Source organism: Aquarana catesbeiana, linkage group LG02 (genome assembly GCF_042186555.1).
Source record: "Aquarana catesbeiana isolate 2022-GZ linkage group LG02, ASM4218655v1, whole genome shotgun sequence".
NCBI classification, from domain to species: domain Eukaryota; kingdom Metazoa; phylum Chordata; class Amphibia; order Anura; family Ranidae; genus Aquarana; species Aquarana catesbeiana.
The window spans coordinates 487,789,812-487,809,951 of NC_133325.1; the positions used below are offsets into that span (position 1 = coordinate 487,789,812).

General features: G+C 45.0%; 1 protein-coding gene across 1 annotated transcript in view; it reads right to left on the reverse strand.

Annotated features, from left to right (window-relative positions):
• LOC141128438 (putative helicase MOV-10) overlaps positions 1-17,246 on the reverse strand; it is a 156,020-nt gene extending 138,774 nt beyond the window's left edge. Inside the window, exons 1-2 of the mRNA XM_073615724.1 lie at positions 16,936-17,246; positions 158-251 (exon numbers count right to left, since the gene is read on the reverse strand). Of these exons, the coding sequence (XP_073471825.1) occupies positions 158-251; positions 16,936-17,066 (225 nt within the window). The 5' untranslated portion in view covers positions 17,067-17,246. The remainder of the gene's footprint in view (positions 1-157; positions 252-16,935) is intronic.
• Positions 17,247-20,140: the final 2,894 nt, after the last annotated feature.

Below are 20,140 nucleotides of genomic sequence, written 5' to 3' on the forward strand. Positions count from 1 at the left end.
CAATGTCAAGGCGGGAAATTACTGGTACAGTATATGTTAAGAATCAGCCAAATACAGTTTTTCAGGTTATTTACATACCATGGGGATATTAAAAAATAGAATAAACACTCATTTATAAACAACACAGAAGCAGACTGGTAGAAAACAGAACACGTACCTTGAACAGATCAATTGTGTTACCATATACCAAAGCTTTCCCTTTAATTTTAAGTCCATAGATTGCTTGAGAAAAAGTTGTTAAATCATTATGCCTAAGACAAAAGAAGAAAGAGATTTTTCAACAATATAGAAGTAGAGATAGGAAGGATAGAAGGAAAATACATGCCCATTTTTCCTATCATTTGTATAACAAAATCCTCTTGTTCAGTTACACTACTATCAATTATTGACAGATAGGGCTGAGGTTTGGGTTCACCACTACCATGCGTTCCAGGTGATTCCTGCGGGTTTGAGATTTGCGGTCACGGAAAATGCTTATGTAGATTTAAAAAAATAATAAATACAGCGCTATCGGTAAAACAACAATTATTGAGAAATATATAAAAATGAAAAGAACTCCACTGCAATTTCTTGTGAGACACACACTATAATATCATACAAAATAAAAAGAACAAGATGCGCTGATTGATAGTAAATAGTCAAGGATACTGCCTTGAACAGGTGAATAATACATAAATTGATAACTGTGCAGTCTGTGAGATGAATTAATAAAGAACTCCAATACAATTAATGAAAAAAGTCACTGATTTCTTTCATAGCACATAAAGAACCAAAGGAAAGTCCTTGTGTTGAAGATGCTAGTTCAATGTGATCATTCACAGGAGGACGTCAGGTATGATGAAACGTACGTAGCGAGGAGCGACGTGCTGACGTCACCATGTGTACACAGGTCCCGGAAGCAACGGGCTGCTATCGTGAGCCGGACAGCTCGATTTTTAAATGCCGTTTTATTTCATCAAAATTGTAAGTGCAATTTCGTTCTTTTAAGTTGATCAATAAAATGTTTTACACTATGCAAGCCTTTATTTTTCCATGGGGACCTTCTGAATGTATGTGTATATGAGGCCATCCGTTCGGTGAAAATGCTGGGAGCAGTGGTGCATTATACAGAGACCCGAGGCGGGGTAATAAGCCACAAGCGCAGTTTGATCTTCCGTTACAGGAGATCATTCACAGCTGGTAAGAGGCAGTTATTATAGAGGTGGAGGCACTACTACTTCTCTCACTTTTTCCTGGGGTGTTACGTTTGTGTGCCAGTGTGAATGATCACATTGAACTAGCATCTTCAACACAAGGACTTTCCTTTGGTTCTTTATTTGCCCTGGAATCAATCAGTGACTTTTTTCATTAATTGTATTGGAGTTCTTTATTAATTCATTTCACAGACTGCACAGTTATCAATTTATGTATTATTCACCTGTTCAAGGCAGTATCCTTGACTATTTACTATCAATCAGCGCAACTTGCTTATGTAGATTTGCCTAGGAGAGTTTTTTAAACCATCATGCACTGCTTTGGCTTTGAACTATTTCCAGCTGGCTTAGTAGGGCCAATAACAGGGCTTTTGGATAAGCTACCCCCCTCACTATAAGGGAAGACACCAGGGGGTTGATTTACTAAAGGCAAATCTACTTTGCACTACAAGTGCACTTAAAAATGCACTGAAAGTACACTTGGAAGTGCAGTCACTTTAGATCTGAGGGGAAGATCTGAAATGAGGGGAAGCTCTGCTAATTTTATCATCCAATCACGTGCAAGCTAAAATGCTGTTTTTTATTTATCTTGCATGTCCCCCTCAGATCTACAGCAACTGCATTTCCAAGTGCACTTTCAGTGCACTTATAGTGCAAAGTGGATTTGCCTTTAGTAAATAAACCCCAAAGTAGCCATAGTTTCAGAAAACTCAAAGCTGTTGTAGGGAAAGCTGACTAACTGCATAGAGAAAGATTAGGGTCAGTTAGGAAACTGTATTTAATTAGTGAGTGCTAGGTCTTTGGGCAATCAGTCCCTTTTTGTTCACTCACATTTAGCACATCCCCCTATCCCCACAGATAAAAAAAAGTTAGACATACACCAATTAGGCCTATTTTCCCTTAATAAAATGGTCCTGCTGCTGCTTCATTTTATACTGCAGTTTCCTCTGCAGTGTATTAATTCTTGTAGGAAAAGACGGTGTTTTTTATCAATAGTAAATTTGGGCATAGCCTTGCTATTTAATATTATCCTCCCGTTGACCTATTTTACACTGATGTTTGATCTGAATCCCTTAAAACAGAACTCCACTCTCTGTCAACATTTTTAATCCTTATTTTGCTAGCATTAGTAAATAGATGGGAAATAATAGTATATTTACTTTTTCTAAACTTTTTTTTACATTTATTCAGTTACTTCCTGGTTTCCAGGCCTAGGCAAATTATGTTAAACGTCTCAGGAGTCTTCAGGAAGGGAGGAGGAGCTTTCTCAGCTAAGCAGACCCTCCTGCCTGCATACCTGAGCTGAGGGCAGATGGATTCCAGGAAGTAACTGCTACATGAATCATCTGCCCTTACTCAAGATGGGCACAGCCAGAAATTCTAAGGGGTATTTTTCAAAGTGATTTCTCAGCAAAATAAAGCATGGAGCTATGGATGGATGGGTAAACTTGCTTTAAATATTAAAAAATTAACAAAAAATCATTTTTGGTTTATGGTGCTCAGATGCAGAGTAGTTCTGCTAGTAGTTCTGCTTAACCATTTCCATACCGGGCCATAGACAAATGATGCCGGCAGGAACACTCTCTCCATCCGGGTGGACGTCAAATGGGGGGGCCCATTCCATCCGGGGGGGCCCACAGCGTACTGATTGGGGATCAGGCGTGTCCCACGGGACACAGCCCATCCCCAATCAGGGTAAAGAGCCAATGAAATAACTGCCTGTTACCTGGTTGTCCTTCTCACACACCAATCCAGTGTGAGGAGGAGATCGCGGAACAGTGAGTTACCACTTTACTGTGACATCTGAGTACCTGTCTGTGAGCTCATCAGAGTACCTGTCATCCCATCTGAGTACCTGTCATCCTGTCAGAGTACCTGTCATCCCGTCAGAGTACCTGTCATCTCATCAGAGTACCTGTCATCCCATCAAAGTACCTGTCATCCCATCAGGAGTACCTGTCCCATGAGCCCATCAGGAGTACCTGTCCCGGGTGTTTGCCCGGTCACCGAACAGCAAATATTATGGGGTGTTCGCAGGAAATTCGTGTACCACGGAACGCCCCATAATGCACTGCGAGATTGCAGTGCATTGCTGTATGATGATTGGCCAAAGCATGCACCTGACCTGCATGCTTTGGCCAATCCCAGTGCCATCTGCTAAGAGAGCCATAATTGGAAAAAGGCAGGGTGCCGTTGGCCAATCATGGCTCAGGGGGACTAAGTCCACGCCCCACACTATATAAGGCTGCTTACATATCGACCATGTATAGTGTGTGGACGGAGATAGATTAAACTAGATTAGGCAGGCAGGTTAGTTAGTGGCAGTGTATTTGATATACATATACAGTCTAGTATATACAGTTAAAGTAGTTATATAAAGTTAGTACAGACTTCACATTATTGTAAATGTTTTATTATATCTTTTCATGTGACAACACTGAAGAAATTACACTTTGCTACAATGTAAAGTATTAAGTGTACAGCTTGTACAACAGTGTCAATTTGCTGTCCCCTCAAAATAACTCAACACACAGCCATTAATGTCTAAATCACTGGCAACAAAAGTGAGTACACCCCAAAAGAAAATGTCCAAATTGGGCCCAATTAGCCATTTTCCCTCCCCGGCATCATGTGACTCATTAGTGTTACAAGGTCTCAGGTGTGAATAGGGAGCAGGTGTGTTAAATTTGGTGTTATCGCTCTCACACTCTCATACTGGTCACTGGAAGTTCAACATGGCACATCATAGCAAAGAACTCTCTGAGGGTCTGAAAAGAATTGTTGCTCTACATAAAGATGGCTTAGGCTATAAGAAGATTGCCAAGACCCTGAAACTGAGCTGCAGCATGGTGGCCAAGACTATACAGCGGTTTAACAGGACAGGTCCCACTCAGAACAGGCCTCGTCATGGTCGACCAAAGGTGTTGAGTGCACCTGCTCAGCGTCATATCCAGATGGGTGCTGCCAGCCTTGCTGCAGAGGTTGAAGGGGTGGGGGGTCAGCCTGTCAGCCTGCTCAGACCATACGCCGCACACTGCATCAAATTGGTCTGCATGGCTGTCATCCCAGAAGGAAGCCTCTTCTACAGATGATGCGCAAGAAAGCCTGCAAACAGTTTGCTGAAGACAAGCAGACTAAGGACATGGATTACTGGAACCATGTCCTGTGGTCTGATGAGACCAAGATAAACTTATTGGGTTCATATTGTGTCAAGCATGTGTGGCGACAACCAGGTGAGCAGTACAAAGACAAGTGTGTTTTGCCTACAGTCAAGCATGGTGGTGGGATTGTCATGGTCTGGGGCTGCATGAGTGCTGCCGGCACTGGGGAGCTACAGTTCATTGAGGGAACCATGAATGCCAACATGTACTGTGACATACTGAAGCCAAGCATAATCCCCTCCCTTTTGAGACTGGGCCGCAGGGCAGTATTCCAACATGATAATGACCCCAAACACACCTCCAAGATGACCACTGCCATGCTAAAGAAGCTGAGGGTAAAGGTGATGGACTCGCCAAGCATGTCTCTAGACTTAAACCCTATTGAGCATTCTCAAACAGAAGGTGGGGGAGTGCAAGGTCTCTAACATCCACCAGCTCCATGATGTTGTCATGGAGGAGTGGAAGAGGACTCTAGTGGCAACCTGTGAAGCTTTGTGAACTCCATATCCAAGAGGGTTAAGGCAGTGCTGGAAAATAATGGTGGCCACACAAAATATTGACACTCTGGTCCCAATTTGGACATTTTCACTTAGGGGTGTACTCACTTTTGTTGCCAGGAGTTAGACATTAATGGTTGTGTGTTGAGTTATTTTGCAGCAAAGTGTCATTTCTTCAGTGTTGTCACATGAAAAGATCTAAAAAAATATTTACAAAAAATGTAAGGGGTGTACTCACTTTTGTGAGATACTGTATATATATATATATATATATATATATATATATATATATATATATATATATATATATATATACTCTGCATTTAGCGTAGACTAGATATTCTCTCTATTTAGTCAGTGCAGGCAGTGTAGTTGATATATATACAGTGGGGCAAAAAAGTATTTAGTCAGCCACCAATTGTGCAAGTTCTCCCACTTAAAAATGTAAAAAAGATATGGCGTAGGGGTCCCCCCCAAAATCCATGCCAGGCCCTTCAGGTCTGGTATGGATTTTAAAGGGAACCCAACACCAAAATGTTTTTAAAAATGGCGTGGGGGTCCCCCCCCCAAAATCCATACCAGACCCTTATCCAAGCATGCAAACTGGCAGACCGCAGGAAAAGATCCTGCCCCTCATGGGAATAAGTATGGGGTTGTACCCCTACCCATTCACCAAAAAAGTGTCAAAAAAGTAAAAACGACAGCAGTTTTTGACAATTCCTTTATTTAAAAAAAATTAAAAATTGTCCCGCAATGTAAACCCATCTTCAATCACAGTCCCGCCGACTGCAATTTATTTGCGGTGACAGCTGTTATATAGGCAAGGGTGGGGCCACCCGGTGATGTAACTGGGTGACCCCGCCCCTTCTGACATCATGTGACCCGTTTACGTTACCGGGTGGCCCTGCCCTTGCCTATATAACAGCTGTCAAAGTGCAAAAACAGCAGTCTGCAGGACGCCTCCCATTTTTTTTCTTTCTCGGGACCGTCTGCGCTGTGTTTGAAGATGGCTGGACATCGTGGGACACTTTTTTTTTTTTTTTTTATAAAGGAATTTTCAAAAACTGCTGTCGTTTTTACTTTTTTGGTGAATGGGTATGGGTACAATATACCCATTCACATGGGGGGGGGGGGTCTGGGGGCACTCAAAGTCCAGCAACATACCAGTACATTGCTGGTCCTTGTTGGGCATACATTGTAATATTCTTTTTCTCATGCAGCCTGTGGGCTGAACGAAAAAAAGAGATTGATCAGTGGGTATGCCCGCCATTAGAATACCGCCCTTCATCCACCACTTCTAATGATGGGCATACACCATTTTTTTTTTAACTTTGGTAGTGAAATCACCTCCTACAGTGCTGGAGTATCGTGGGAGCAAATGCTGTTGCTGTCAAGATAAATAAATCAGTGCTGCAGCTGAAGGGCGTACCTGCGAAGCAAATGATGGTTAACAATAAAACAATGTAACATTACAGTATAACAGTAAGACATACCATACCTACAAAGCAAATACAATAAAACATAGTAAAAATAAAACAATTTTTAATGCAATCTGTGCTGCCAGTTCACCAGAAGGATGAGCAGCACTAGTACTGCCTCTCTGCTCCATACGAGAGCTCTGCGGTTCTTGCACCTCAACAACAGCAGAAGAATGGGGTTGGGTATGCCTGACCTTGGCAGGGACCACAACTCCGTCGTCAGAGCTATCTGTCAGGGTGCCGCTGCTGTCTACAGGATCGTATTCTGAGCCTGAATCTGTCAAATGGGTGACTTCCTCTTCAATATCTGTCATGCTCAGCACCGTGTAGGCCTCGCAGGTGTTAGCAGGTATCTGGGCTGATTCTGCTAACGCTGCGTTTTTGGGAACCCTAAACTTTTGGGGATGCTAATATAGATGCTAATATAGTTCAGATCAAAGATATCGATCCGTTCAGACAGACACTATACTACTCAGGGAGGTGTATGGTGCGTGCGTGGGTGTTAGCACTACTGGCACTAATCTGACGCTGCCTGGGGTGATGCAGACCCCGACTGATGCTAAAACCTAACTGATATCACCCGCCGGGCGATCAGGGGGTTAAACTTTTATTGGGTAATTTACGGCGGGTGCCCTGACGCTATAAAAAACAAACAAACTAATCAGCATCACCGTAACACTAATACGGTGATCACTGGTGACAGGGGGTGAAAGGGTTAACTAGGGAGCAATCAGGGGGTTAAAACCTTTATTAGGTAATAGATGGGGTTACCTGACGCTATAAAAACCTGACGGTGAAACTAATCAACTAACTGGCTAAATAGCGTCACCCGTGACACAAATACGGCGATCAGAAAAAAGATATATTAGTGACACTGGCGACAGGGGGTGAAAGGATTAACTGGGGGTGATCAAGGGGTTAATCCTTTATCAGGGGGGTACCCTAGATCTAACGGGGCCTACTACTAACTGCCCTAACACTTATTACAGTCACAAATGACACCAATGTAGTGATCAGTGAAAAATCTGAAAGCTGCAATTGGTGACACAGTGACAGGGACTGAAGGGGTTAACTGGGGGGGGCGATCGGGGGGTGGCAAGTGCACCTAAGTGTACTGGTGTTAGTGTAGTGTTGTGCAACTCACGGTAAGACGTCTTCTCTCCTCTCACTGGAAGGATTTCATTCGTACCGATCAGCAGGTCCAGGCCATGAAACACTGGCCGGGACCTAAGTACTGATCGGTCCTCTAACGAATCCGACGGCCGTAGGCACAGGGAGCGCACATGCCCCCTCGCCCACAGGGAAGGAGGGACGTACAGGTACGCCCATTTTCCCACCTGTGCCATTCTGCCGACGTAAATCGGCGTGCAGCGGACGGCAACTGGTTAACGGTGTTCTCATATTCGCACAAATTATTTGTCTGTTCGTATATTCTGGTGCCATCTCCAAAACCACTTAACTGGAAAAACAACAGAGAAAATTCCATATGTGCCTAATTATACATAGTACAGACAAGCAATGGGGGAACTTTTATGTACTACAACCATTACACATCCAAAAATAGGAGCTGTCATCTCACTTCTAAGCAGATGTAGTAAACTTAAGCAAAGAGTGGAATGCAATGACAAACCACTACTAAAGTCAAAGTTTTGAAGAACTTTGAGCAAAGATGGGACTTATATGAGAAGTATTTGCTGAATGGGGGAGTTTGCATGTTGACATACAGATATGGATGCAACAACTATTTTCCTAGTGTAGCAGCCTCTACCTTTAGGTAGGTGCTAGAGTAGTGGGTTCGTTTTTTTACTGTCAGCGCATGTAAATTTAGGCAGGCCTATGCTGTGAGCTAGGCCTGTTTGTTTTGATCTGGAGGCAGGGGAGTGGTTTAGTGTAGCAGTAGGTGACTGACATGTACTTCAGCTCTTGGGCGCATCCTCTGTTTCCAGGGAGAAGGTTCTGGAAAAGGGGCAGGGCAGAGAGCTGGAGTGACATGGGGTGTATGTTGGAGCCCTGACCAATCCCCAACTAGGATTGGCAGGGGGCAGGTCTCCCATATATACCCATGGTCAGCCTGCTGTGTAAGTTGTCAGGTGGATGAACTGAATGATGGAGTGTTAGACTGTCGTGGTCTGAGGAAACCCCCTTTCTGGGGGGGTGTACCTCAGGCCGGGAGCTGGGAGGGAGTTTCTCATGACACAGTCATTGAGAGGTGTCCTGGAACAGGAGCAGGAAAGAGGACAGTTGTGAGCACGTCCAAGCAAGTCATTCAGGAGGGATCCATGCCGGGGTCAGTGAGTGAAAAGCACAGTCAAAAGCTCTGGAAGAGACATGCCAGGATTTCGATGTGGAGCCAGAGGGAGAGACTGTGGGGTTGTTATGGAGTCAAGTCGCTGTAGCCAGGAGGGCTGGCAGGATTTGCATTGGATGTGCTGATCAGTAGTCCACCAAGTGCCAGTTAGCACATTTATTCTTCTCATCTAAAATGGTTGCTACCTCAAAGGGGACTGAAAACCCCTGCCTGTAATGGGCTATCAGGAAAACGTCAGGACTTATTCAGAGTGAGGCCTAGCCATGTGCTAATTGTGACAGGAATTTAGATTTGGACAGTGAAGTGAAGCAAGTGATCTCAAGTAGTGTGCTGGAGGAGATGTGCAGAAGAAGAGACTGTCAGATTTGGATTCAAACTACATTTATTTCCATTGCTAAAGATTCATTTTCTTGGCATCCCATGTCCCTTTTCCCCATCCAAGTTTAATCCTCTAATAAAAACAACAAAAACAAGCAAGAGACTGTTCATTGTCTGGGAAAGTGTGCCAAAATGGATGTCTGACCAGCAGGGTGAAATGTGTGAATGCTGGAACATTTAGTGACCCTATGAGGGCACCGCTACACTATATTACACTGCAATTAGCAGCGAAGCCTCTTGGTGGCAATATTATCTGAATGCTTGTATAATATAATGCATAGCTCCAAACTATCCCTGATTTCGAGGGACTGTCCCTGATATGGAGCAATGTCCCTCTGTCCCTCATTCCTTCTCATTTGTCCCTCATTTTGGTCTGATCTATATAGTTGTATATAAAATGCACTTTTTATCTATCAAAAGGTGTTTCCCCGTGCTAAACCTTTAATCTGAGTTCTAAATTGCGGCATTTGTAAATTCCAAAAGCCAATATAAAGGAATAGTAGTGGTAAAAAAAGCACTTGTGGGTTTAACCAATCATGTTTTTTTTCACAATTCTCCTTTAAGGGGGCGTGGCAAGGAGTGTGTCCTATGCCTGTATACTTATGCTGATAGGTGTCCCTCATTCCCATCTCAAAAAGTTGGGAGGTATGTATAATGTTCTTCCCAGTGGACTATATAGTGGAAAGAAAGTTTTTCCTGTTTCTGTGTTCCTGTTTGGTTTACACACAGTGTGTGTTTAAATCTCCCAACATTCATGCCTGTTTTTAGTGAAGTGACTGGCCTCAGGTCATACTTAGAGATGAAACACAGCCTCCTATTAAAGTTGTACCTGTTTATCTGCAGCATTCTCTTTTCTGCAGCCTTTTAAATTACAGAATTTAGACAGCTAACTGTAATCTGAGACCTCAGTGGGGAGTAAGGACACATTCCACCCCCCCTACATAGTCTCATAGGGAAACATGCACAGCTGGGGCTGTCAATCACCTGCTGTGTGCTGGATGGGAATGGGGCTGTCACCTGGGATTGTCTGGTGTCAGTATAGACTGTCAGAAGTGATTCATGTAGATATCAGAGGCATAAGAGGAGACAGAAATCAAGCTTGGTGCTTTGGTCAAGTCAAGTACACACTATAGAAGGATATTTCAGAGGTTTACAATCACTTTAAGGCAGGCCATATATTATCTATTTTTAACGCGCAGTGATTTGCGAAAGCCAGCAAAGGATCCTTCCACACGAACCATGTCCAGTCCATTCAGCAGAGGATCTGTGAACAGACCCTCCCTCTGCTGAATTGTAGCAGAACTGGGTTAGGATGTCGCTTTTGTGACATCTGTGCTCATTCCTTTTTTTTCCCTGCATTTTTACAGCAGACCTTTTCGGACGCAAAAGGTCCGCTTAAAACCATTTACATCAGGCTATCTCCGATCGGTGACATTTAGTTATGGAATTCTGTATAAGACACAGTACTTTTCCATTTTTATTTCAAACCTGGGTGGACTTGGCAAAGCAATATTACCTGGGAGTAGTTTTACATCCGCCTACTGACAGACTTACATGGAGCTTCCAATCAGGTCCGGAAAATCCTGACAGGCAGACCTGATTGAAAAGCCCATGTATAAAGAAACTTTTGAAAATCATTTGACAAACTTCCCTCCAACCAGCATTCTCTCTGTTGTGTTAAACAGAGAGTACTCTACAGGACACTATAGCATTTATACAGCAGCCTGCATTTATTGAATGGACTGCAAAGTACAGATATAGTGCAACCCTGTGGAGTATATTCGCTCTCCATCATAAACGATCCCCTAATGCTGTGTACACACGGTCGGACTTTCCAGCAGGAAAAGTCAGACGGAATCGTTTCATCGGACAATCGTGTGTGAGCCTCATCGGACTTTTTTTTTTCCGAAAATTCTGACGGACCTAGAAATAGAACATGTTTTAAATCTTTCAGACGGAATCAGTTCCTATCGGAAAAACCGCTCGTCTGTATGCTGTTCCGATGGACCAAAAACGACGCATGCTCTGAAGCAAGTACAAGACGGCAACTATTGGCTACTCGCTATTGAACTTCCTTTTTCTAGTTCCGTCGTACGTGTTGTACGTCACCGCGTTCTAAACAATCAGACTTTGGTGTGATCGTGTGTAAGCAAGACAGTTTCAGTGGAACTCCGTCGGAACTGCGGCGGAAAGTCCTTCAGAGTTTATTCTGACGGAAAGACCAGTCGTGTGTACTCGGCATAAGAACCAGTACCACCCCAATTAAGCCAAAACACAAACAAGGCCTAAACTGTGTAAAATGGTGTGCAAAACATACACTTTCACAAAATGTCAAGCTCACATTTCCAGTGGCTACACAAAAATCTATCTAGCATCTACCACCTGGGTTTAGCTAGCATTGCACTCCTATCACTCTCCCAACAGGCCCGAATCCATTGGATCTAATGCCTAAATCTACATCAGCGCAGCACAATGCTATTTGTATGTCCATGTAAAGGAAAATCTAAAGCTACTATGGCTTTATTAGAGTAACAAAAGAAAGGTAGGCGCTACTATAGCTTTACTAGTGCATTGGAAAAAAAACAAAATCTTATAAAAGTGCCATCAGTGTTAATATAATCTTCATAGAGAACTCCATTTACTGTGAAAAAATGTGCACTGCTCATAAAGCTCTTCATATATGCTCCTCCAAAATGTGTGTGCCTCATGCACACGAGACGCCGGTGCAAACTCTGCTGAACACGTTTTGAAAAGCTGAAACCGGCATTTAGAAACGCCCGTTTTGCCGCATTTGCATGCCGCGTTTTACCGCGTTTGCATCTAGAAGCGTCTGCAGAGCAGAGACATTTTGCGAACCAACTTTGGGGCCCCATATCTCGAGATACGGGGCCCCAAAGTCGGGTCGCAAAATGTCAAGCACTCCTGCAGCAGAGAATGACATTTTCTGACCTGACTTTGGGGCCTTAAATGCACACTCACCAACCATCAATACAAATAGGAAGTGAGAGGAAATCCCAGCAAATTAAGGGAATCTCTTGGGCACCCCCAGGACACCAGAACTAGTGTAATTATTGGAAGATTTCCCCTCTATTACTTTGCTGAGGAGAACTCAAAATTTGTGATTTTCTTTCACTTTTAATAATAATGGTAAACAGGACCAATAGAAACGGGTGAATCTCCCTAACGGGGACACAGACAGCAATAAAAACTGACGGGATCTAATCGATCTCCCCTCTATTCAATACCAAGGTTTTGCCTTTAGTTATGCTTCAAGAGGAAGTAAACCCTGGTGGGTTTTACTTCCTCTTTATTTCCCTGCAAAGGTAAAGCATAATGGGCTACTATGCATCGCATAGTAGCCCATTATGTGTCACTTACCTGAAACCGAAGCCTGCGATGTCCCTGCTGTTCCCACTAGCAGTGAGCATCCATCTTCCCCCTTCTTCTGCGACTGGCCAGAGTTGCGTGACGTCACTCCCACAAATTTGTGCGGGAGCTGCCAGTCGCGGCATGACCCTTATTAGAAAGGGCACGATCGTTCCCTTTCTAAAGTGCGCATGCACCGTAGACATTGGCGCATGGCTTTATTGTAAATAACTTCTAGACCGTGGAGGTTTAGGAGATATTTCAAGCACCTACAGGTAAACCTTAATATAGGCTTACCTGTAGGTAAAAGTGGTTGTACAGGGTGTACAACCACTTTAAGGGCCCTTTTGCTGTACGGCAATGCACATAAAACGCATTATGTCACACATTAGCATATACTGCATTAAAGCAGCCCACTGAAACTTTTGTTGCCCACTGAAGAGCAATTTGTGATGGATCACTCCACTGAGGGCGTTAAACAGGCAGTCAGGAGGCATTATGACACTTCCTCATCTGTTTTAACCCCTAAACACCTGAACCACTGCACTGCAACCATGTGGTTGCGGGGCTATTGTGTTGCAGCTCCATTTAGTTTAATGGGTCACATTCAGTGGTACTGCACACCATGTGGTGGATGCATTAGTTTTTTTTTTTTTAAGACTTTTCCCCCTCTGTTTTTGCCTGCAGATCTGGTCAGTAACACACCTCCAGTATTAGTGAGACGCAGCTATGGATGTACAGCAACAGTCTATTACTACTGTAACAGTCTATTACTACTGTAAAGGGGGTTAAAAACTGTGTCATTATTGTTTTGTTAGGTGTGCACTGTATGTTTTTTTTAAAAGATGCTTTTTACAGTGGCGGCCGGTGGGGGGTCGTCAAACAGTATGCCAACCCCCCCAGTCGGCCAGTCGGTAGCACTTACCCCGGCGGCCTCCCAATCTCCTACTCTCCACGGGTTATCACGGCGGTGGCGGCTTTCGTTTCCTCCTCGGCAGCAAATCGGGAGTCTCCTCTTTTCGGCCAATCGGAAAACGGGTCTCACACCCGCTTCTGACTGGCCAGATGGAGGATCAGTGTTTCAACAGTGAGTATTCATTTGCTGTTGTAACACACCTGCGTGGGATCGGAGTGCTCTACGACCCGAGCCCACCTTATTTTGAAGCTTATTAGAGCCTCTGGCTTCAAAAAAAAAAATCTGGCCACTGTAATTCATGCTTTGGGGCACTAAATGTTAGTTTCAGTGAAGCAGGTATTTTCCTGTATCATGTGGAACAATTAAAAGTGAATGTGTCTCTTTTATTTTTGTTGTTGCTAAAATATATCACCACTAGTTGCTTAACGCCTCCTGCACACTTTTAATAAAACTGGAGAGTGCAAAATCTGGTGCAGCTGTGCACTGTAGCGAATCTGCTTCTAAGTTCAGCTTATTCAATTAAAGGATACGTTCACCTTTTGTAACATGTTACATCCATTTCAGGGTGTAACATGTTGCAAAGGGACCAGCCCCTGTACCTCCCAGATCCCCGCTGTGACAGCTAGCGGTGTTCTTCTCCCTCCCCACTAGCTGTTACAATTTAAAATAAATGTGGCCAAGTGGGGCTCTGCCCTCCCAGCCATGTCACTAAATGACAGGGCTCTGTGCATGGAAAACGACAAGGTCCAGCAGCCTTTGCGGTGGAGCGCCGTGGTAGTTCATTCGTGCTTCCTGTCTGGTTGTATCTGCTTACCCGTACAGGATGTATTGGGATGGGGAAGCAGATACACTGGCAGATCTGCTGAAGACCTGCATAGCACCAGTGATCTGCTTATGCTGGTGCAATCCTGTACAGGCCCCAAATAAATAAATAAATGCACTTTTTTTTTTTTACCTGCAAAAAAATGTGCATTTATTATTTTTTCCCAAAAAGTGAACTTATCCTTTAAGCTTTGACAAAAAAAAAAATCTGGAAGCTGATTGGTTTTTAAGCAGAGCTGCACCAGATTTTCCACTCTCCAGTTTTAGTAAATCAACCCATGGGCATATAGCCCTACAGAACAAACAGTGCATAGTCCACGCTTTTCTGCTGCTTCTCTGCTAATAGGAAACTTTATTACAGAGAAAAGAGCATATGCATAGCTGTAGCTACAAACTTATAAACACTGCCATCTACTGGCTGAAGAATAGCACAAAACACAATTCTGTATTCCAGCACCGATACATGAGGCTTTGGCATTTAGGCGTAAGTGGATGGCGGTCTGCATTCTGGGCATTCATCTCTAGCACATGCTGCCCTAAATGTAAGGACTGATAGGTGCACCATCCATCGGCAGCAACTGTCGGCCTCTCATGGGAGTTTGACAGGCTGCTGGATGGTGCACTTGTGCCTTCTGCCAGCAGCTAAATGCTGCAGCCTCATGAACCAGGGCTACATGGCCAGTGTGCATGGGCCTTACTGTTAATATGTACCTACATCAAACTACTGAGAGCAACTGTAAATGCCATACATGCATCTTTCTACACAAGCAATGCCTAAAGCTGGAATATATCAAAAAGCGATTGTAGTACATTTACACAGTAAAAATAAATCACTTGTAATGAAGTGTGCCCCATCTCTGGCTGTCTAAAGCGGCGTTCCACCCAAAAGTGGAACTTCCGCTTTAAGGACTCCTGACCCCCTGACATGCCACATTTGGCATGTCATTTTTTAGGGGGGGTACCTAGTTTTGACAGGTACCCAGCTCCCTCTTCCGCTTGGAGCGCCCTGAGCAGAAGTTCTCCTCTCCACCTCCCTGCAAACTTCTGGGACTAGTCACAGGTCCCAGAAGATTGCCTGGTCATTCAGGACGCGCATGTGCAGTGTGCACCCAGATGTGAAGCCGCAAGCTGTCACAGCAGGGTGCCCACGCTAGTGATGCCGGGGAAAGGCAGGGGAGAGAACCGAGGCTGGACCATGGGACTAGTGAGTGTGTGTGTCTATTAAAAGTCAGCAGGGACACTTTTTGTCGCTGCTGTCTTTTAAAGCGGAGTTCCACCCATAAAAATAATTTTACATAAACGTGCAGCAAATAACATAACAAATGACATTTGGAGAAAATTATTTTTTTTACTTACCTTTTAATCCCTGTTGCTACGTGGTCCCTTCTAATCTTCCCCTTCCTCACCATGGCTCCTGACGTCACTTCCCTCGGCTGCTCTGCTCGCTACTGTTCCTGGGAGATGTGTGTCATCATTTCCCAGGAGTCAGTGGGCAGCGCCAAGGGCTAGGTTGCCATAACAACAGGGTGGGCACTTCCGACGCCGCCCGTTGTGATGGCAACCTGTATAGTTTACAGCGCCGCTACTTGTTATTACTGCGCATGTGCGAAAACATACGGTGCATGCTGGGAATACAGCAGCGCCGTATCCCGGAAGAATATGCTTGTGGGCTTCTCCTGCCCACAAGCAAGATGGGAATGGGATGGGAAAGAAGGAAAAATCTGAGGTATTTTTGTAAGATAAATATATAATAAAGGCAGCGCTAATGACAAGAAAAAGAATAGCTTCATATGCATTATGCAAGATTAATAGTAATTAAAAAAAAAACAATCAAAGATGTGGGTGGAACTCCGCTTCAATAAATGCAGAAACAGCTGGAACTCCGTTTTAAGCATTTGTTAAGTTTCTTAATTTTTTCAACCCACAGTTTCCTGCCAGAGCTGAGACCTAACCTTTGTCTGTTTACACCCGCTTACCTCCAGGCCAGCTTAAAAAAAAGGAAGGGAGGGAGTCTGTTTACTCCCAGCTGCCCATAGAACAGAGCGGGGTTCTCTCCGTGTCCAGTCTGAAGAAATTGAGCGGATGTGTCATCCACCAGCTCTGCTCCAATCAGGCGGGGATCTGTGAGCTGATCAGAACAGAATCCACTCCATGTGAAAGGGACCTTAATTGCAGCACTAGTGCTTCAAGTGCAACGCTTTTAGAACCAAAGGCAAAACATGTTTTTTTTTTTTATAGTGAGTGGGGTTATAACCTCTGTCAGTTTTCTTTTTTTTGCCATTTCCCACTGGAGAAATTTCTCTTCAATTCCTGTCCCGAAGACCAAACAAGAAGTGTGAGGGGATCTCTCCAAAGTGAGGTAATCCAAAATGAAGGTTGTCATCACAACTAATGTCACTATTGGAAGATTTCCCCCCTATTCCTGTTCTAGTGACAATCCCAAATGTTGGTATTTTGGGGCTTTTTTCTATAACAGGGGCACAGACAACAATAAAAACCTGACAGGTGTTATAATCCTTCTCCACTCTAAAAATCGCTAAACAGTTTTGCCTTTAGTTATACTTTAAGAGAAATTAGTCCTATAATGTATGACTTGACGAGGATCATCCCTTGAAAAACTGCCATACACTTGCTTTGATTACTGTTTTCTAAAATAATAGCGCTAGCATGTCAGACCTGTCTAGTTCTGCCCAAAAAAATGTCACATGCAATTTAAAGTGAATTCAGTAAATATGAATGATACAACTAACTGCTCTTACTGCTGCTGGTGATAATAATAACAACAAGCATGATAAAAAATAATAAAATGCTCTTACGTCTTTCGTAATTCATTATAGATTTCTCTCAGTTCTTCTTTGTTGGTAATATTTAGCCTGTCAGTTTCTTCCAGATGTTGCAGAAATTTATTTCCAGATTGAACACCTGCTTTCAGACTTTTTCGTGGCATTTTTCTTCTTTGCAGTTGGTATCCTCCAGTGTAGTGGTGAAATTGTAGATAGTCTATGTCCCTGAGAATCAATGGACAAAGAGATAATGTGCAGTTTCTATATACAAAGCAGGTGTGGTTTAGAGAGAAAAGGAGAGGTTTTATGGCAGCAATTGTGGAAGAGAAATGAAAGTGAAACTTTCTGTAGCAGAGTCAGCATACTCTGTGTTACATTTCCTGACAGACTCCATGGCAGCAATATGTGGGTTAGTCCCGCCTCCGTAACTACCCAATAGGACCCCTCTCCCATAAATCTTTGCTCTAGGCTGCTATCCATGTTCCTTTTTTGTCCTCCTGCGTAGGACCAGGTTGGTTCTCCTACCTGAAGATGACTTCCCTACGATCAAAGTCAGCCGAGTGCCAAGTTTAGTTCCTCCGATAGGCCCTGACTGTTATGCCGCGTACACACGAGCGGACTTTTCAGCATCAAAGGTCCGACGGTCTTTCCAACGGACTTTCGACAGAGTTACCACGGACTTTCGAACGACCGGACTTGCCCACACACGAACGGACTAAGGTCCGTTCGAAAGTCCATTGGTTTGAACGTGATGTTGTACAAAGGGACTAGAATAAGTTCATAGCCAGTAGCCAATAGCTGCCCTTGCATCCTTTTTTGTCCATCGGACTAGCATACAGACGAACGGATTTTTCGATCGGACTTGAGTCCGTCGGAAAGATTTGAAACATGTTCGAAATCTAAAGTCCGTCTGATTTTCGACAGAAAAAGTCCGCTGAAGGTCCGATGAAGCCCACACACGGTCGGATTGTCCGGACAGTCCGGTAGAAAGGTCCGGTCGTGTGTACACGGCTTAAAGCAGGGTATGGAGTGTACAGCAGAGTAGCGCTGAAGAATTGGAACATGTTCATCTAAGTGCGTACGGCATGCTTGCCTATTGCTATTAGGTGGCCATTATCTGCTATGAGTACGGTGTATGTGTGTGTGTGGCGGCTCTCTCGGCTCAGGTGATCGTAGGTGGAGTGGTAAATATATATCTATCTATATAATTATAGATATATATATATGCATGGCAGCAGTGTTTGTTGTTTGTACCTTCCTTTTCCTTGTCTTTAGCGTTGCTGGTGTCCTATGCCTGGCGCTGACGCTTCCTGCGTTCCAGCAGCTGCTCTCTCTTACTTCCGGGTACCGGCGTGCGCTCTGTGCATGCGCAGACCTGATACAAAGATGAGGCTTGGTTCGCGCATGTGAAAGCTGTCGACGACGTCACGGGCGCCACTTTTAAAAGCTGTAGGAAGCTTACAGAGCCCCAGGAATGATCATGGGCTCTATGGCGACTTCCCGGGGCAACTATCTCATAGTTGCCAACAGTCCCGATTTTCCCGGGACAATCCCGATTTTGGGACCCTCGTCCCAATCGGAGGCTGTCCCGAATCTGGATTTGCCCAGGGAAATCGGGAATGTTTGCATTTTACCATTTTTTGGCAAGCAGGCTTCAGGAAAATGGCGGCCAGTCCCGCCGCCACCGCTACAACGCTCCCCCTTGTGTTCAGTAGAGAGGGGAAGGGGGCTCGATCCGTGCAGCCAATGAATCGGCTTCTCCTCTCGCACGGCCTCTCCACTGAACACACAGCGCTGTAATGGACATGTGCTGGGGCCTGGGGGGCGTTATGGGAGGGGGGAGAGTCTGCACTGAGGGGGGTCTGCTGAGGGTGTCTGCACTGATTGGGGGGGTCTGCATTGATGGAGGGGGGTCTGCACTGAGAGGGTCTGCATTGATGGAGGGGGGTCTGCACTTAGGGGGGTCTGCTGAGGGCGTCTGCACTTGATGGAGGGGGGTCTGCATTGATGGAGGGGGTCTGTACTGATGGAGGGGGGTCTGCATTGATGGAGGGGGGTCTGCATTGGTGGAGGGGGGTCTGCATTGATGGAGGGGGTCTACATTGATGCAGGGGGTCTGCACTGAGGGCTCTGCATTGATGGAGGGGGTCTGCATTGATGAAGGGGGGTCTGCACTGAGGGCATCTGCATTGATGGAGGGGGTCTGCACTGAGGGGGTCTGCATTGATGGAGGGGGGTCTGCACTGAGGGGGTCTGCATTGATGGAGGGGGGTCTGCACTGAGGGGGTCTGCATTGATGGGGGGGGCCCGCACTGATGGAGGGGGGTCTGCACTGAGGGGGTCTGCATTGATGGAGGGGGGGTCTGCACTGAGGGCATCTGCATTGATGGAGGGGGGTCTGCATTGATGGAGGGGGGTCTGCACTGAGGGGGTCTGCACTGATGGAGGGGGGTCTGTACTGATGGAGGGGGGGTCTGCATTGATGGAGGGGGGTCTGCACTGAGGGGGTCTATACTGACTCTGCTGGGGGCACCTGATGCAAGGACAGACTCTGCTGGGGACACCTGATGCAAGGACAGACTCTGCTGGGGGCACCTGATGCAAAGACGGACTCTGCTGGGGTACCTGATGCAAGGAAGGACTCTGCTGGTGGCACCTGATGCAAGGATGGACTCTGCTGGTGGCAGGTGACGTGGCTAGTGACACGCTCAGGGATCCCACTGATTCAGCATTATGGTGAGTTGAATGATTTAATTTCATATTACAATGTAATAATAGAAATAATGCACTTCAATCATCCTGACACCATAACAATCATGGTGCCGGGTTGATTGAAGTGCTAACACCAGGTGTTTGGAGTATCTTTATTTGCTGATTGTTAAACTTTCTAGAATACACATATTTCTATTGTTGTGTAGGACCTGGGGCTGCTGTCCCTTCATTCCTTTCTCCCCCTTTCCCTCTCCATCCCTCATTCATCTCAGACCCTAACCACACCCCCTTTGAGCCACGCCCATTTAAGTCACACCCACTATTTCACGTAAACCACGCCCATTTTTCGCCGTGCACCGCAGTTTTAGTTTTTTGCTAAGTCACACCTACAAACGCATGCCCCGCCCCCTAATTATTATGCGGCTCCGCCTACAGCCAAAAAAGTGTCCCACATATTTTTTTTGCAATGTTGGCAACTATGCTATCTTGGCAGTTTCAGGTAAAACAAGCTCTAATATCTGGGGTA